Genomic DNA, 18,621 nt, shown 5'->3' with positions numbered 1-18,621 from the left:
CATTGTGCCGGTAAAAGGGCATAGCCCCTCGGGTCTAGGCCCGGTACAAGAACCTTCCGGTCCCTCGACACTGCATCTGGGAGGATCCGAGGTCCCCTCGACCCAAAGGCCGGTAGCTGTAGCAGCCTCGGTGGACGTGCCGGAAGAAGGACCTGGCCGGTTCCTCCCGCGCGGGATAGTCCCTGGGAAGGCGTCTCTCCTGCGGGGTGCACTGGAAAATATTGGCCCTACCTTGGGCCTGGTTCGATGCTTCACAAAGTTCTTGAGATCCTCTGGAAGAGCTCCCTCCACCTGGCTAGTCTGTTTTTCAGCGCCTTCGAGGACAGCGAGTCACACGCCGAGCAAAATTGCCAACCGTTGTCTGGGTAAAGGCAACGTAGGCAGAGGGCGTGGGGGTCTGAAGTTGGGAAGAGCCCATTGCAGGATGGACACCTGCTGAACCCTGTAGAAGTCGACATGCGCCGGGGAGGAGCGTGCCGCCATGAGGACTGAGTACCTGAATGATGGAAAAGACAAAAAAGACAAAGAGAAGAAGTATCCGCGCGTGGAATTACATGGCCAAAGCCAAACCCAGGAGCGCTGGTGAATTCGGCCTGTTCCCATCGACGCGGAAAAGGGGACTGAGGTGTGGTGCCGGAGGGCAGAGTAAGGGCAGCGCATGCGCCCTGGGCCGCGCCCCCGCGTGCCTCTAAATTTAAAGGGGAAGAGGGTTTTTCTGGTGTAAAAGGTTCCGTCTCCCGTCCCTCGGAAGGGACGCCCATACAGTATGGAGGAAAGGGGACGGGATGTAAGAGTATCTGGGTATCACCGATCAGGCCCTGCTGAAACGAAATTGAACGGCTGTTGATTAAGGGACACACGAGACACAAGGAGTGCTCTTAGAGGCAGTCAAATGTGGCATCGAGACTACCCTTCATACCTCTAAACTACAGAGAGAGGTGACAGTGGATTGTATAGATCTATTTTGAATTATCCACAAGAATTATAATCAGTACAAGCTCCAGCGAGGGAGATGACCTGTGTGGTTCTATATCATTAGAAGATACATGTGCCTGTAATTTAATTCAGTAACCTGGAGGATTGATTTCTGGCATCAACACTACCACTGACATGATTTTGGTTAGAAAAATATACCACAGAAGACATCACTCTTTCAGTTATATTGGGAACTCGGATGAGGGGTTCCTAGATCCTGGAGAAGGTCGGAGAAATAGCGGACCCAGTGGGGTCCAAGATCGACCAAAACACATGCAGATCCAAGAGAAAGGAATTCTAACTACTGTGTGAACATCTAATGTGTATTGAGATACAGAAACAATACTGATACAGACAGGATTGTCTTATGTTTATATCTGATGACTTAGGTTTCACTATTCTGTGAAAGAGAAAAAGATATTGTATATTTTGTGTATGAATTAAAGTATGAAAGGAGAGTGTGATGCCAAAGAATTTATGTTTTGTAAATATGTTTCGGTCACGCCTTCACTAGCAACCTCAGACACACATACAAGATCTACAACAACAACGGGTGGTACCTCGGCTTGTCTCCTTCCCCATTTGCGGCAAGGCAGGCGGATGTTGCCCCATGGCCGCACGAAGAGGAAACGCTGCTACCCACAGTCATGGTGCCGTTGGAATCGCTGGCGCTGGCAGTTGCCATGGACGCTACCTGCGTTGCCCCGCTCACGTGATAGTATCTGTTCAGCGTCCATAATGCCCCGAGCCTCTCACTCCTCACTGATTGGGTCACATATTCTTCCGTCAACCCACTCACGTGATCAGAGCGAACGCCGGGCACGTGTTCAATCAGGAAGCGCCACAGTATAAAGCATTGCCGGCCGCTTCGGTCCAAGCTTCTCAGCTGCTTTTCTTCGGCAAGTGGTGTTTTGGATTCGATCTTTTTCCTTGGATTTTGACCCTGCCTTCTTGTGTTACGGACTGTCCCTGCTTAACCCCTGGATATTTGCTTGGCTATTTTGTGTAAACGAATCTGGATTTGGACTTTGGACTGCCTTTGACTCACGATTTTGGATCCCTCGCTTCTGGTACTTCTTGGATTCCGCTTTTTTGGTCCGTTTAAGGGCGATTCGCCCAAAGGGCCCTGCATTCTCATCAGGAGGCCCACAAGACCTATCCCAGGGGTTTCACTGGTAGGTGTTCCTTTGATCACTGTATTACGTACTTGTTTTTTCTAAAGTGTAGGTTGTTTCCTCATTTTGGCTTACTGTTTCTTTCTGCAGCTGCCTGGGTACCTGCGTTCCTGTCAACAATCACCTGTGGTCTCAATAATTGCTCAGGGAGTGGTCTTGGTCCTCCCTTACTGGTGTTTGGGGACGGAGGCATCTATAGTCTACAAGGATTCGCGTTCCTGACAGTTCTGAGTTAAGAGCTTGAAAACTATATGTGAAAATAAAAAAATATATTTTTTTCTATTGCAAGAACGGTTTTGTAAGTGTAAAAGGATTTTCGCTAGCCTCATTTATATCTAGTTCCATTACTTATTTTCTATATATCTTACCTGGCGGACCTATGGTATTTACAGGTACCCTTCTATTTACCCTTGGCTGACCTCTTTCCTCTCTGATTGACCCTCCCAGGTTCAACTTGGGTCCTTTCTCTCTTCCATCTCTACCTGTGGGGTTCCCCAGGGGTCCAACCTCTCTCCCTGGCTACTCAACCAATACCTGGCACTTCTTGCCCCCCGCATTGCCACTCTCTGCCCCAACTTTCAGTGCTCTGCGTATGACAGCTAATTTTCAGGCTCCCTTTGGCCACTTCTTCTCCTTCCCTCATCTCCGACTGTCTCTCTGCTATCCAGTAGTGGTGTGCCGTCAATGATCTCTGCCTTAATGCCAGTAAAACCGAGAGTCTCCTCATCGGCAACAATAACTTCAACTCTCTCTTCCTAAATATCTTCCGTCTCGAGCTCGTCGCTCATCCGCTTCCAACTCCCTCACGGTCAGTCGCTTCTCCAAGCAACGAGTTGGTGGTAGATCGTTTTCCTCGGCTGGTGCCTCCCTCTAGAACAGCTTCCCTGAAACTTCAGGAGAACCATTTCTGGTTCCGGAAGCACCTCAAAACCTCCCTCTTTGCTTCGGCTTTCTCTCCCTGGCAACCCCCACAGTCCCCTACCATTACTTGACACCGGATGTCTGCACTTCCCGTTGCACTTGTCACCAGCTGGCCGCACTTTTTACTTATTGCTTTTATTTATTTTTACTGTCAATCCCATGTGCTGCACTGTCCCCACCGCCCGCACTTTTCCCCTTCCCCTGCGCGATCTCAATGTCACCTGGCCTAGTAAGATCGTTGTCTCCGTCTTCCCTCTGTTCACCCTCGAAACACTTGTGTATAGGCGCGTTATAAATGCCATATCATATCATAGCTAGATGCACTTCGACTTCAAAGATTTTACTCTTGTGATCATGGCAACTCCAGTTTTAGGTCATTTCTATTTAGCGTTTATTGCTTAATCTTCAAGTTACGATCAACTCATCACAGTAAAACAATTGTGAAAATCCAGATAACATGGTGAACTCCCATAAACCAAAAAAGAAAACTAGACATTTGCACAATGCATATGTCAGCAAAGGAATCAGCCTTCTAACAGCACATTGGGTTTGGAAAGCTCACCACAATGATTCATTGGCACACATCCATCAAACTCATTTTCCAAGCAGCAAGAACCACGAACACTAATACTTGCACATTAAGTGAAGCATGTGCGATTAACGGTTTCCAGCGCCCCGCCCGCCTTTCCTTTCAAGTTGGGCCATCAAAGATTCAAATGGGACACACTCAGAACCTGGCGGTCAGGTTATCAAATCTGCCAAAAAAGGCATCCTAGAAAACGTAGATCTTGAGCCTCGTTGTCTTAACATAACACATCAATCTGTCTGACACACGGCAGACATTTTCAATCTGCTGATTTGGTACTGAGGTGCTAGTGGGGGGTTGGGCAGGGAGGGTTTAGCCAATGCCAATTGCATATTCTCTTATGCTACATGTTGTATAAACGAAACATAGACCTTACTTATTCATGATGTTCGGTCGAGAAGGACGACTAGAACAAGAGCCCTCGTATTGGCAAGCAGCAAATAAAAAGCGAAAATGTTTAAATATTTGCTCTGGTTGCTTTCGGATTCATTCTGTAGTCTAACATGAGGCTTGTGTCTACCGCTACTATACGGCACTTAACCCTCAGGGCTTATTACAGGTTTAAACTAGTGGCTTCCGATCGCTTGTATACTATTTACAGATGCTTTCCAGTAATAGCAAAGCCCATTTTATCCTTCGGTTTGATTTTTAATTTGAAATCCTATTTTAACCAGGTTATGAGAGCTATAAAAACAGTATAACAGTTTTGACATGGCGCAAACCTAACTCACAAATAAATGGGAGCACTGTACAACTTATAAAATACCAAAACATTCAATTTAGCAATCCATAAGAAAAAATCAATGTCGATTTTAAAATACAACAGCCAGGATTTGGCAAAATAAAACTAATAACTAGAGAAAAGGCGTGCATTCAATAAATGACATATTAACACAGATGTCTAAAACAGTCGCAAAATAGTTGGAAAATTAACTGGTTAATTTAAAGCTGGCACTTAAAGAAAGGTCCTCAAATCTTTATGAATGGTTAATAGTGTAGAGCCCAAAAGCAATGAAGTACGTAAGGAGTTCCACAAAACCGGGGAAAAACAGGAGAAAATCTCGACGTGTTTTCTCTCCATTTGCTCACAGAATCTCCAGCCTTAACACATCATTACTTCGAGTACTTTGCAAGCACCCAAAGACTCCATAACTCACTTCTGGATCTTTTAACATTCGTTATGAAATATACAACTTTTGTTACTCCCTGGCAAAGGAGCAACAAACTAGAAAAAAAATATTATTCTGTTTTAAATACCCTACTACTAACTTGAAAATGAATGGTCATGCAAACATGGTCATAAAAACACTGAAACTACCAACTGTACCCCGTTCGGGTCATCTGTGGTCACTGAAAGCTAGCAGTTCGTTCTTTGTAGCACCAATAATCTAGTCAGCAGTTGCCCATATAAAACTGCACAGGGGTGGCTAGCTAAAGTTCTTTAAGTTCCTGTAATTCACAAACTATAAACTGTGTTTTTCTTTCAACTCTTATTGCAAAATTGAGGACTGACGGATGGAAGTTTTTGAATAATCGCAACCACTTGCATAGTTTTAAGCAACACAACAATGCATCTATTTTTCATCCTGCCATGCTAGTACAGAAGGGAACAAAACCATCTGCAAATGGGACTTTGTCCACCCCAAACAGGGCATCCCTTAATCCTCACCTGCCTCTGCCGAAAAGCTATCCTTCGCTATCCATGCAAAAGAGGTGCCTATAAAAATAAAATAATAATCAAAAAAATGTTCTTGTAATTAAATGTCCCAATACTGGTTCCCTCACGCTCTATGGCCCAGCTCTCCTCAACCTAAATGTCGGTGTAGCGCATGCTGACTGTTTCATTCCTTCGCCATTACTGAAACGCCTTACCTGGCAGTTGATCTGCCAAAAAAGTGTGGTGACCATTCTTTGGGATGTCTTTTTGTTTTAAAGAGAATTAAAAGCGAAAATTGACCTCCCACACATTGGTTAGTGTGTCAGATTTAGTATCTTGACCGTCAAGTTTTGACTCCCATTAATAGCAATAGCAGGTCTCAAACTTTGCCCTCACCCCTGGCCACTGAAGGGTCATGGACTCTTGATGTGTAAGACATGGTGGTTAGTGTGCAGGTTTAGAGCCGACAGGGTCGAGTGACTTTGTATGCCTGGCTTGCAACATGAGATTTTTATCCCAGACAATGACATTTTAGATTCAACGTACAAAATACATTACATGCTCAAGGGTTTTTGTCAATTGGTTGCAAAATCCTAAATGCACACCTAAACCGTAAACAATAGACAATGTCAAGGGGTAAAGGGGTTTCTTCTTAGTTTAATTGCACTTACATAGTATGGTTCTGCTTCGCGCTCAGACAGTTCATCCTGATATAATGTGAAGCAGGTTGGAATTCGTCCAAACCAAACATCTCGAAGCACATCTTTGTCATCTGTCATTCTTCCTACCAGTGGTGCAGCACATACAGACTACTTGCAACCATCTATACCTTGAAGCAAAAAAAAAAAAAGGGAAAAGCAAAGTAAAGGCTCACATTACCTGTTTTTGGCGAGCTTTGCAAATGTCAATGAAAGGACAATTTAAAACACAATTGCAGAGAAATGCACAGTGCTGATTAGAGCAATAGACGTGAACTGACAGGAATTGAAGAAAGGATTGCGAGGGCCACTACCCGCCTTTCCCGGACTCAGGAGCCACCAATTCTTGAGCACCCAGGCCGTTCAAAGCGGGCCCGAAGTAGATTGCAGTGTTATTGCCTAGTTATTTTTGACTCTTGGCGGGTAAGACATGGTATGCTCTGTGTATGCAAAGAATTAAGGTGGCGAGTAACTTGATTTTTTTCGCCCCCTGACTACAAAAGTATGCAAAGTAATCTGAGAAATGCTGAGGTCTTCACAGAAATCTTCCAGAAGAATCAGGTCAATTAAAGCCTACTGGTCAGTGCAAACGTTGCAAGCTAGGAACATTGAAGCACCAGGAAAGATGGATGACCAGAAGAAAAACAAAGAAAGCCAGGAGGCAACATCAGTAAACAATACCCCTCACCAGGTTTGCTCAAGGATAATCGGACCCAAACCCTAAAACAAGAAACTCAAAACGTGATAGCGGACATATGCAAGTCAGTATCTGATGTGACAAGGTTAGGATCATGACCCTGTCAGGGGGCTACCGGGACCCCCCCCGCCAACCTAGGGTGGGGCATACAAGGGTACATGATAGAGCAGATACTACCCCAGTGGCGTGAAAGTTTGGGGGCAGGGGCCCAGTCACTGCACCACCTGAGAATGCCTTGTATGTGTCTGCTGATACCTGCGTTCCTTTCACAATGCCCAACAACCTCTTTTCTGGCCAGAGTTCTCTTGTCTTTTCCAGAATGCCCTTGGGCACAACAAACATAATCCTTATTGGAACGAGGGGAGTGCAATAGAGAAGAGCAATGGAATGGAATGGACTCGGGTTTTTCTGGCCACACAGAGATTAAACACACCTGACCTACCAACCCCACAGAGAGAGGGGGGGATATGTGTAGGGGGAATTAGAGAGGGTATGAGAGTAAGTGATGGAGGGTGTTGACAGGAGGGTGGAGCAGAAAGTGAAAGCCTGGCAGGAGGAGTAGTAGTAGTGAGGAGGGCAGAGAGAAGGAGGTAGGGATTTGGGATAATCAGACAGAGACATTGTGCAAGATCAGGAGACAGAGGAGTAGATAGGGAGGCAGAGAGTGGGAAGCAGGAGGAGAGGGGGAAAAGGTTGAGAAAAAAAAGTGGGAATAGGTGAGGTACAGGTAGTGGGAAGGTGGCAGAAATGAGAAAGAGAGGGGAGCAGATAGAAGGAAAAGGAGACTTAGATAGGACTGGTTACCTTGCTTTAGAGTACCTTGGGGTGGCTCTGTGGGTTAGGGATGCCTGAGGGAGACCTAGGGGATGTCGAGAGAACCATAGGGACCCCCCCCCTTAATTTCAACCATCCCAGTCTTCCCATACCATTTCTTTAAAACCCTAATGAAACATCTTAACTCTACTAGCTGTTGATTTCTCAGGCCATCTGTGACACTGACCTATCCAAAGACCTACAACACATGAATACCCGTATGTGTGAAGCAGAGTCCACTCTCCAGTCACTGGATGATGTTTTTCACTTGCAAGGAGAATTAGCAGATGTAAAACAAAAGATGAAGCTCTTGGTAGCCACCATTGAAGACCTGGAGAACTGCTAACATCGTGAAAATCTGAGGATTTGTAGAAATGAAGGAAGGAGAGAAGGGAGCAAACTTTAAGGGATGGACTCTGATAATGTTTGAAAGCATTTTGCCAGAGATTGCAAAGGTGGGGACAGTGGTTGTTAGAATAAATAGGGTGGGTCCAGTTTGCCACAGCCCGAGGACTCAGCCACAAGTTCCATGCAAGAAACACGAAAGAAGATCTGTCAAGAGAGATGGGAACTCTCTCATAATTGCAACAGACTTGACGCAGCTTTCGAGATCTGGTGACTCACTTTACAAAAGGGAATCCTTTCGAATAGTCACGGAAAAGCTCAGACAAGCAGATATAAAATACAAGTGGAAGTTCCTGTTCGGCATCATTTTCACATGGGAAGGTAAACAGGTAAGGCACCACGCTTGAGGAAGCAACAGGATTCATGGTGGAAGCGGACAAGAAGACAAGACAATCAGGAAGATGGTGGAGAAAGGTACACCACTGGCTCAGTCCATTTGTTCTGATAACGTGAAAAGTGGAGCTCCAACTGAACCCATGAACACTACGTGACACTGATATATGAACAACCTTTGTATGTTCCTTGGACATGATGGTAAACAGGGGTGTGGCCAGGGGTGTGGGGGAATGGAGATTGCAGAATAGTGATACAAGTGAGGAGGATGTCCACACCACTAAGCTTGCCTCTGGGAATTCAGAAGTCGTCCATGATGGAGGCTACAGGCTACCTAAAATGACATAGGGAACAAGGTTTGAGTATGGACAGTATTGTTTGTTAAAGCAGCAGGGAATGCTGCCCTGGGTTCTAGGTGGTCAGCAGATACAGGCATTTGGATCCTGCAGGAGACTGTATATATATATATACACACTTGCCCAGTCCTGACTGAACTCGCCACATTGTTACTGTCTTGTTTGATGATGAAGTTGGCGAGAGAAAGGATTATATTCTCCTCTGTTTTTCTTCATTTCATCTTCAGGTTGGACCGTGGGGGTTGAGGGGATGGGTTGATTGTTGGGAGGGCATTATATCCAAACCAGGGACTATCAATTGAAAAGTCTATGAATCTCACAAAACGATAAAGGGAGAGAAGACAAAACTAGAGTATTAATACATTAAGCATTCAAATAAGTATCCTATAACGTAAAGGGGTTACATTCCCAGAATAAGAGTCAGATTAATGCACTCACTGAAAAGAATGCAAGTCGATTTGGTAACTCTCTAGGAAACACACCTTCTTCGGAAAGATACTGGTAGACTTAGAACCAAATCTTTCTCAAAATAGTCTTTTGCTTGTACAAGGGTTTCTTGTTTGGTTCTAAAGTGAATTTTCGGCAGAATGATACTAAGAGGGATAAGGAGGGCAGATATCGGTACATGATGGGAGTGCTAAATGGGGAGACTGTAACCTTAGCTATTAATTACAGTTTGAATAAGGGACACAACAGCTACCTGAAAGCTGCTCTCAAAGAGTTGATAGCATTTGTAAGGGGACATAATTCTGGCTAGGTATCTAAATTTGTTCTTGATCCTTGGGAGGTCTTCAAATGCTCCTAATGGGGGATAAATCCAGCATCTAAAGCTACGCTAAAGTTATTAGAAAACGCAGGCCTGGTGGATAACTAGAGACATGCCCATCTAGACAACATCATTACGCTTTTATATTCCCACTGTGTCTGCACACATGGTTACTGAAAGGAGGGGTTTAAATAGTCTGCTTTCAAAATAGTCGATGTGATTTCTGGATCTTGCAAGATTTCGTAAATTTGCGAGATCTCACCCTGTCTGTTTCTGTTTCTTTAGTTCTTTCTTCGGATTGCCTTCAGGACACTTTTGGGTCATAAAAAGGCCTACTTCTGTATATGCACTAAAGTAGCCCAAAAAACTAAACAAAAAAAAAATGGGGATCTAGGGTTTTTGGATCACACCTCAATTCATGTGGTTATAAACTCATTAAAACCAGAAAGGAAGTCCCACATGTGGAAGATGAACCAAGGGTTACTGAGGGACCTAGTGGTGAAAAAGGAGTCAGAGGTGGTGATATCAGACTTTGTTAAAAATATCCCCAGGGTTCATGTGGATCTAGGCACACAAGGGGATGCATTAAAAGACAAAGGGCCTCATTATTACTTTGGAGGTAGCCATGGTTGCCTCCAAAACCGTGTCCGGGTTCCCTGAATGGGGAAATACCGGGCAATTCCGAGTATGGAGGGCCCGGTATTTCCCCATTCAGGGAACCCAGACCCGGACCTTCCCATTCGAGCCCCGATAGGGCTCAATGGGAATGGGGAGGGAGCTAACAACGGGCCAATTACAAGAGGGCCCGTTGTTAGCTCCCTGGTCCCCTTGCGGGACCCGCTATGGACTTCTGGATAAACCAGATGTTCTGAGGGGGTCCCGCGAGGGGACCTAGTAATTGTGCGGAATGCGTTTAATGGCGCCAGTACCATTACCAGCGCCGTTAAACGCATTCCGCACAACTTGTAATGAGGCCCAAAGAGTGGCCTGCTTATAGAAAAGGTTGTGCGGCTTGTGACAGAGTCAAAGTCATGGATTGGGGAGGGGGGTGTGGGAAAGAGGGTCCCCTCTCGAGCTGGGGCAGAGGAGTACCAGGGTTTTTGCCACAAACAGTCCTGCCCAAGAGGTGGGGCGAAGGTGTTGTGAGAGCTCCATTCCCTGTCCCCACCACATGTGCCATGCTTGTTGAAAGTAATACCACTGTCAATCACCCAATGCCGGCCAAAATCTATTCTGGCCAGAATGAATTGCAGGATTACCAGTGCTAGAAGGTCATGCAGCAATTGAGAGTCAATCCGTTCTGCACAACTGGAGCAGCCTGCTTTGAAAGCGATTCAAGAACAACATTAAAAAAAACTATACAATGGCACATCCAAACAACAAAATGGGGCTCACTGTATCTCCATGATAGCAGCCCAACAACCGAACCCTGAGCCAGAGACACTGCTTCAACTGCTATGGGAAAAAAGGGGCAGGGCTAGAAGGGGGTTTAAAGCCTCCAGATGTTGTGGCCCAACCCCCAAGAGGCCTGCAAGCACCGTTTGGTCCAAATAGTCCTATGTAACCAAGGAAGGGGGAAGAGAAAGGAAAATTAAGTAAGCTGTATAAAATAAACAGCCAGAATAAGTGAGGGGTGTTCGAGTGAGTTCAGGTTGAGAGGAGGCACACCAAGAGACCAGGAGTAAGACGGACAGTGGAGTGGAACATTGCGCAAATTGTGCTGGAGTTTTTTGCAGGTGAGGTGTTGGCTGTGATAAAGTGTGGTATCCTCCTAACCTCTGGCCACCCTCTTTGGGCCCTCTACCCCAACCATCCCGTGAGGCCAAAAACCTTGGGGTCATCTTCAATTCTGCTCTCCCCTTCATCCCTCACATCATGGATCTTACTAAGAAGTCCCACTTCCAGCTCCACCTCCTCAGAGGAATTCTTTCTCACCTTCCCCCAGAAGCTCAGTGTCTGAAGAGCTCTGGTCCTCTCCAGGATGGACTACTGCAACAGCCTCTTTTTCTCAAACTCCCTCTTTCCTCTCTACTCCCACTCCAGCTGATCCAAAATAGGGCTGCAAGACTTCTCCTTGGCCTCAAGCCCAGGTACTGTATCTCTCCAGCCCTAAAATCTCTGCAAGGATCAAATTCAAGACCCTCTGCAACATCAAAAAGGCCTTCTGGGGCCTGGGACCATGCTATCTCAAACTTTATCTCCCTAAATACTCCCCTGCTAGAGCCCTATATGCTTTTGAGAAACAGACAGGTGGGCTCCCTTTAGCTGTGGGGGACATGACAAGCCTGCTCATTGCATTTGTGGGAGATTAGGCCGGGGAGGTGTGGGTTAAGGCTGGGTATCCGGGAGTGAAGCTAGGTGATGATGATGATGATGCACATGATGGGGCATCCTCTAACAATATTAGAGGACAGGTGTGGTACGTGCTGCAGGAGGCATATCCCGACAAACCGGACTTAAAGTCCATAATGCAGTACACCATGGGTGATGATGAAGTACCCGCCCAGTTTATTATGAAGGTGCAGGAGATGGAGAGCGGAGACCATTTTCTATTTTGTTATTAAGGGGATTGCCCAAAGCGGTGCAGAAGGCACTCCAAAAGAGCAAAGGGGTGGACCGAGATACAGACTATCATTATACACCACTGTAAGCGGATAAAAGAGAGAGAGAGAGAGAGAGAGAAAAGGAAATGGCACAGAGACTGCAGGCTCAGGAAGCAAAACTGGTAAAGAATAAGATTGCGAAAATAGCAGTTGAAGGGGCAGCAGTTACAGTTTCTCAGACAGCGCCAAAAGGAGCATGTAGCGGCGCAAAATGAGGCAAGAATAATAGCACTTTGGCAAAGACGACAGGGGCAATGGAGAGCGGTGGACCTCATTCCCAATATTCCTAGTGGCATCAAGGTCAGCAGCGGGTAAGAGAGGGATTTTAAGGGGGGAGAGGTAGGGGAGTCGATTGGGTTTAGAGTGTTGGGGCTGTGAGGGGGTGGGAGGACAGGACCATGTCAGTGTTGGGGCTGTGGGAAATGGGGGCACTTTGCCAGGGAATGTAGTAGAATGGGGGTGGGATACAATCCGTATGCCCCTGCCTGTCCAATGAAACAACAGCAGCACATCCCTGTGCCCCCAATGACTGCTTCCATCCTGTACCAAATACACCAAGCCTACACACAGATGCCACCGTGAACCCCACACAGGCAACAGCAGGACCATCCGGCATCCCAAACCAGGCCACACCAATGAACCAATCGTACGGCAGCCCTGTACCCAGAGGCAATGCTGTCCCCAACGGAACAGTAGCACCATGCAGGGGGTGTTTGTCATGGAAGGTAACCCATTCACCTTTCCGAGGACAAACATTTATCCTGATTAGGACAGCCCACAGAGAGCCATTGCGTGTCCAGTCCTGTCCAGGACAACTCACTCTGACAAGGAACCCTTGGTGGGTTCTGAGATACGAAATAAACAATTCTTCTTCATGGTCGACACAGGTGCTGCCAAATTATGCATCAGTGAAGGACATTTTCCATTATCAGGTGAAATGCTCGACATGCAGGGATTCTCTGGGGTTGTGGCAATGGTTCCGTTTACAGAAAAGGTAGCTGTCAAGATAGGAGGAAAGGTGATGCGTGCACCCCTGCTATACTCAGAATCCTCCCCAGTAAACTTGCTGGGGAGTGATCCCCGAGCAAATTGAATATAACCCTCTCTTTCACGGAACCCAGAGATTTGCACCGTGAAGGCAATAGTGATTATACATGCGAGGGGAGGCAAGTTGGTGGTTTGCAGCATCCCCGTTGACCCTGACATGTTTGTGTATGGCATCACCATTTGGGTTGACGCAGTGCCTCAGATTGGTAATGCATGCTGAAGGGTCCCATCTGATTTCATTTTTAGGCCAGTTGTCACCCCAAAGCTTGTGGTGGGGACAATTCTATTGCTGGATCTGCAAGGGTTAGTGGCGTCTGTAAAAAGGATTGTTATAGTGGGAACTGATTCAAATGGGTGTGAGTGGTGCACTGTATTGTGTATTGAGCCTACTGTGCCCCTTACAGGGGTAACAGATGCAGACTTATTTGACTGTCGCACTCACCTGTGTCTCTGCAGGAGCGATGGACGAGCCTCCCTTGACCCCCGAGTCTTCACTCCCCTGTTTAACCCGGAGGAATACCTTGATCTTTAGTAGGGTGTGCACTCCATCATGCATTCGCAGGGGTGCGATTCACTCATGTGATTGGTGCCAAATTCTGTAGGCTGAGTTCAGATGCCAAACGCTGTTTTATGTCTTCACAGCGAGGCCGAGTGTTCAAGGCGCCAGTTTCTTCACTGGCTAGAAAGTCCTTCCCATAAGTGAACGTTGCACGGAGAATGTGAAGTGTCCAAAACTGTCCGTATTGTCTTTGTTTGCCGGTATTTTTTGTGGGCGAGTAGCGCTGCGTGTAGAAGCTAGCTGCTGGCAGGTTCGTGCAGCGCCTTCAATTCGAGCGCGCCTGGTAATGTCTCTCCCTTTCCCTTGCAGGAGAAATTATGTGGTATTAGCGCCTCAAGTCCGGGTTTAGCGCTACGGAAGACTTGGTGGTTGGGTAAGTATACACGGAGGCTTTTGGTAAGTATGTATGGTAAGTATGCACCATGAGCACAGTGAAATAAGTGTCCGCGTTATTGGGGCGAGCGCAATGACTAATGTCTCTTCTTTCTGTTGCAGGGGTTTGTGCGCGCATACAACTGACCTGGATTGCAGCGTCGCGGGAAGATTCGGCGAGTATGCGCAGCGTTACTGATGTGCACTTGTTAACCCAGTTCTTCTCTGTTCTTACAGGTGCCGGTGTAGAAGTCGCCTCTTGACTGGAGATAGCTTCGGTGTGGAGTAAGAACGGAGGTTCTTCCGGAGCAGGTAAACTGAAGCAGAATGATCCGGAGCGGGTATGCAGAAGTAGGATGATCCGGAGCAGGTAAGCAGAAGCAGAATGATCCGGAGCAGGTAAGCAGAAGCTGGCTGATCCGGAGCACGGCAAGTGTTTTCCTGTTATAGCACACAGTAAGCAACACAAAGCACTGGAAGAATCTTGGGTGTGGCTTATATAGCCAGCTACACCCAAACACTAGAGAGCTCATGAAGCATCAGGCATTTCATGTTTGGAACAGAAAGTTACTACAAACACTAGGAAGGAAATAAGGAGGGATTGGTCATGGGTTCTTTGTGTGCCTATGCCAGGCCTGCCAAGCCTCCACCCAGCTTGCCCCAACTACCTGCCTGATACCCATGACAGTATCGTATTGAAGAGATTGGATCCCCTGTGAGAACATGGTGCAGTATCCTAAGGTGCAGTGTTCGTCGATGGCCCTTGCTACCCAAGCCTCCTTTACTGAGAAAGATCTAGAGCAGCTCCCAGGAAGGTTATGGACAACCAGTATCCATGATGTGGGGTTCCTGCAGAAGTGGCCCTTTATAAGTAACACTCAAACCTGGTGCGGTACTGCCTCAAGCAAAGCAATATCCAATATCAAAAGAAGCAGAAGAGGGCATAAGAGACACCATTAATGAATCAGGGAATTATTGTGCCCTCCATCTCCCCATGTAACACAGCGATTTATCTGATAAAGAAGGCAAAAGGGGGGTGGTGGAGGATGATGATGAGGATCTCTGCCCCCTGAATGACATTGTACAGGCAGAATTTCCTGTAGTTCCGAACCAAGAAAAAATATTGTGCAACATCCCCAGCAAGCAACGCACTTTACAGTGGTGGAATCGAAGAATGCCTTCTTTTCCATACCCCTGCACCCAGACTCGCAGTATCCCAGTGTTTTACACATGGCAGGCTGCAATTAGAACACATGAGACAGCAACAAGGGTAACGTGAATCCCCTAGTATTTTTAACAAAATACTGCATGCTGTATAAGGAAACATTCAAGTGCACAGTAGTATCATTCAGTACGTTGATGACCTGCTAGTGTGTAGCGACAACTAACAGCAGTGACGGAAGGACTCTGTCACTCTCCTGCAGTTACTAGCATACAAAGGTTATAAGGTCTATAAAGTCAAGGTACAACACATTGCTTCGAGGAGGTGCTTTACTTGGGTCAATTCCGTTCATGCTAAGAAAATCATACCAGAACTTGCCGAAACCGTGCACAATGGCCCTAGGCCAACCACTGTTAAGGAAATGTGTCACGATTCCTGCCCCTAGCCATCCGGCATACCAGGCTGGAGCCAGGTCACGGTCACCTACTTGACCCCTAAGGGCCTCTCCATTGCCCCAGAGACCTACTTGGACTCAAACTTGGCGCCTCTGGCACCAATCTCACACACAGCCCTAAGATCCACTTAGCATTGGTCCTGCAATGTATTATGGGCCAATGGATGCCCCCATGTAATTCAGTTCCTTGAACTGAATGGGCAGTGTAGCCTTTTGGGTGTGGTTTGGCCCAGGGATACCTACAGACTATTTAAACCACGCCCGGCACGAGAAACACGCTTTGCGTTTCTCTGCACCTACAGCGTGACACTCACCGTGCTCGGATCTCTCTCAAAGAGGCCTGCTTCTTTCTTCTTCCTCAGCGCTCCTGCAAGATCATCATTAATAATACTCACATTGAAGACCATCCCGCTTCTGCACAGCTCTCTGCCAGCCTTGCAGGTTCCTACGGCACGGTCATCTCCATCTCGGCACGTCCCGCCCTACAAAAAGACAAAAGAACAGAAGAACAGAAGAACAGAAGAAGAGTGTTAGTAAGCTTTCTGCAATATCTTAGCCCTCTCTCGAAAAGAGCAAGGAGAGTTAGACTCTTACCTGAATTCCGCCGATCGGACAACTTCGGTTCTGGGACAGTCCACCGATCTGAAAAGGGACATCAGGTTAGCGCAAAAGCACTTAAGAGGCGCCGCTCATCGCGCTTACTTACCGCAGCTCACCTCCTTACCTCGCTTCCACGTTATTGCGGAACCTAAAAGGATATAGAAAAGATGAACATTGGTTAGATTGAAAGAAACCAACTAGCATCGCTCTCCGCACTACTACTCACCTCAGCAGCGCGTCGCCACCCTCAAGATCTTCACCACCTAAGGAAAGAAAGACACATAATTAAAGAGACTAGAGCCATCAGGACCTTTTGCAAGGCTCTTCCATTTACCGGTCGGGCTGAAGTCACAGCAAGCCCGGTCCGCCGGGCCCGTGCCAGTGAAGCAACTAGGCACCTTGTAGCCCACATCACCCAACGCACTCCTGCTCCGAAGGCAGGACGGACATCGCCCCACATCAGAAAACAAGGTGAGGAGAGAGCCCGGGGGGGGGGGGGAGGGGGGGAGTGTTTGGGACCCACGGAAGAAGGGGGGAGGGGTCGGTAAGCAAAACCAACAGGGAGTTGACCTCTGGCAATCCTGTGTTTCAGACCCAGAGTTCGCTGAACAGATTCCAAGGAGGGGTTTGAGGTGTTCGGAAGCCCAGACAGGCTGAGTGACGTCCCCGTGGATACCAGGTGAGTGTTACAAAATGCAGACGTTCCTTGGGCTCTGCAATTACTGCCGAGCATGGATTCTAGATTATGCAGCATACAATAGGCCTCTGTTACAAGGCCTCAAAGAAGCAAAGAAGGTAGACAAAAAGTTAATATGGACAGAGGACATGCTTACAAGTTTCAATGACCTGAAGGAAGTTATATGCACGTCCCCAGTGTTAGCAACTCCTGACTAAAAACAAATGTTTTACTTGTTTTCCCATTCCAATGGATAGCCGATGACTGCGGTACTCGCGCAGAAAAGGATGATGGGCCACAAGCCATTGGCCTACTACAGTGGAGTGTTAGATTTGGTAATGCAGGGCCAGTTCCCATGCAAAGCAGGCGCTTGCTGCTGCTGTGCTTGGAATTAAGACTAGCTCCACCATTGTCATGGGGTGTTCCGTTACACCATATGTGAAGCACGCTCTCCTTGAGAGATCTAAATCCACCACGGCCACGCAGAGAGCATACGCGTATGAGGTCATTCTGTCCATCCCCAACCTCCACTGTGATGTAGAATGGTAAACCCTGCCACCTTTTTAACAGAAACATATACTGACGAAGACCTTGCAAAACATGAATGGTAGGTCGTCTTCCTACCCTTCAAATGTGTCAAAGGCAAAACACTGCTCGTTCGACAGGGTGGAAATACTCTTTGTTGATGGGTCGGAACTATTGACCAGGGGACTGGACGGAGGCATACTGGTGTGGCAGTGGTACGCCTCGAACATGGGGTGTATGAGGTACTAGTGCAAAAACAACTGCCCATGCACTATTCAGCCTAAGCGGCACAGCTTAGGTTTATTGAGGTTCTTCAAGCATCCTAGGGGTGTTGTGTAATTATTTATTCCAACTCTGCATATGTCACCACTACAGTGCACTCAAGACTAGCACGTTGGAGGTGGGGGGGGGGTTTCAGGAGAGCTGACGGTTCCCCAGTACAGCATGCACCATTGCTGGGTAAGCAGATCGAAACACTGTCCCAACCCTCCCCGACTGTGGTGGTGAAATGCAGCGCCCACACCAATGACACAGACGCCATCTCACTCAGTAAACAAGCAGCATATCTCCCTATGCCTGTGGTCTCAGAATATCCAAAAGAGACGGTGCAGACAATCCCCCACAGATTTATTGTGGCGGCAGGAAACGACAGGCTAAGTTGTCAAGCCGCACAACTGCTGCTGGTCACATTCAACCAGCTACATCAGCCATCCCATGTGTCGAAACAACATATTGCTGCAGATATACATAAGGACTGGTTTGTCCCCAATCTACACGAGATACTGACTAAAATGATTATTCACTACACTGTGTGCCAGACCTATAGCACTGGCCTTACCTCAAGTACTATTAGAGGTACCCTGCCTGTCATGACCACTGTGAGGGGGCACAAGTTGTGCCACAAGCAGGCTCCCACCAGAACCCTGAGGGCCTTAAAACTACTGCAAAAGGGCTCCTGCTTTTGGCACCAGACTCATATTTAGGAAGGAAGGGCTGTTCAAACTAGGTCCCATTTATGTACATGGGCCTTTAAATCCAACATGGAAGCACCCACACAATCTAGTTCTAAGAACCAAGCCAGCGGTCTAGTGTTTTGGGTGTGGCACGCCTGGAACTACTTTCCCTGGTACTATTTTACCTGGGCTATATAAACCACTCCGTGACTGCAGAACACGCTTCGTGTTATTCTGCAACCCGCAGCGCGACGCTCACCGTATCCAGCTCCTGGTCTTCAGCATCTT

At 47.2% G+C, this 18,621-nt stretch overlaps 1 protein-coding gene across 3 annotated transcripts in view; it reads right to left on the bottom strand.

Annotated features, from left to right (window-relative positions):
* The window catches only part of ATG5 (autophagy related 5), a 1,002,579-nt gene that overhangs the window by 926,400 nt on the left and 57,558 nt on the right, over window positions 1–18,621 (bottom strand). For all 3 annotated transcript variants that reach the window (XM_069606579.1, XM_069606580.1, XM_069606581.1), the window contains exon 2: window positions 5,986–6,143. In XM_069606579.1, the coding sequence (XP_069462680.1) occupies window positions 5,986–6,093 (108 nt within the window). In that variant the 5' untranslated portion in view covers window positions 6,094–6,143. The remainder of the gene's footprint in view (window positions 1–5,985; window positions 6,144–18,621) is intronic.

This window comes from Ambystoma mexicanum, chromosome 4p (genome assembly GCF_040938575.1).
Source record: "Ambystoma mexicanum isolate Mex_15411 chromosome 4p, UKY_AmexF1_1, whole genome shotgun sequence".
In the NCBI taxonomy this organism is placed as follows: domain Eukaryota; kingdom Metazoa; phylum Chordata; class Amphibia; order Caudata; family Ambystomatidae; genus Ambystoma; species Ambystoma mexicanum.
This window is presented reverse-complemented; position numbering and strand designations above follow the sequence as displayed.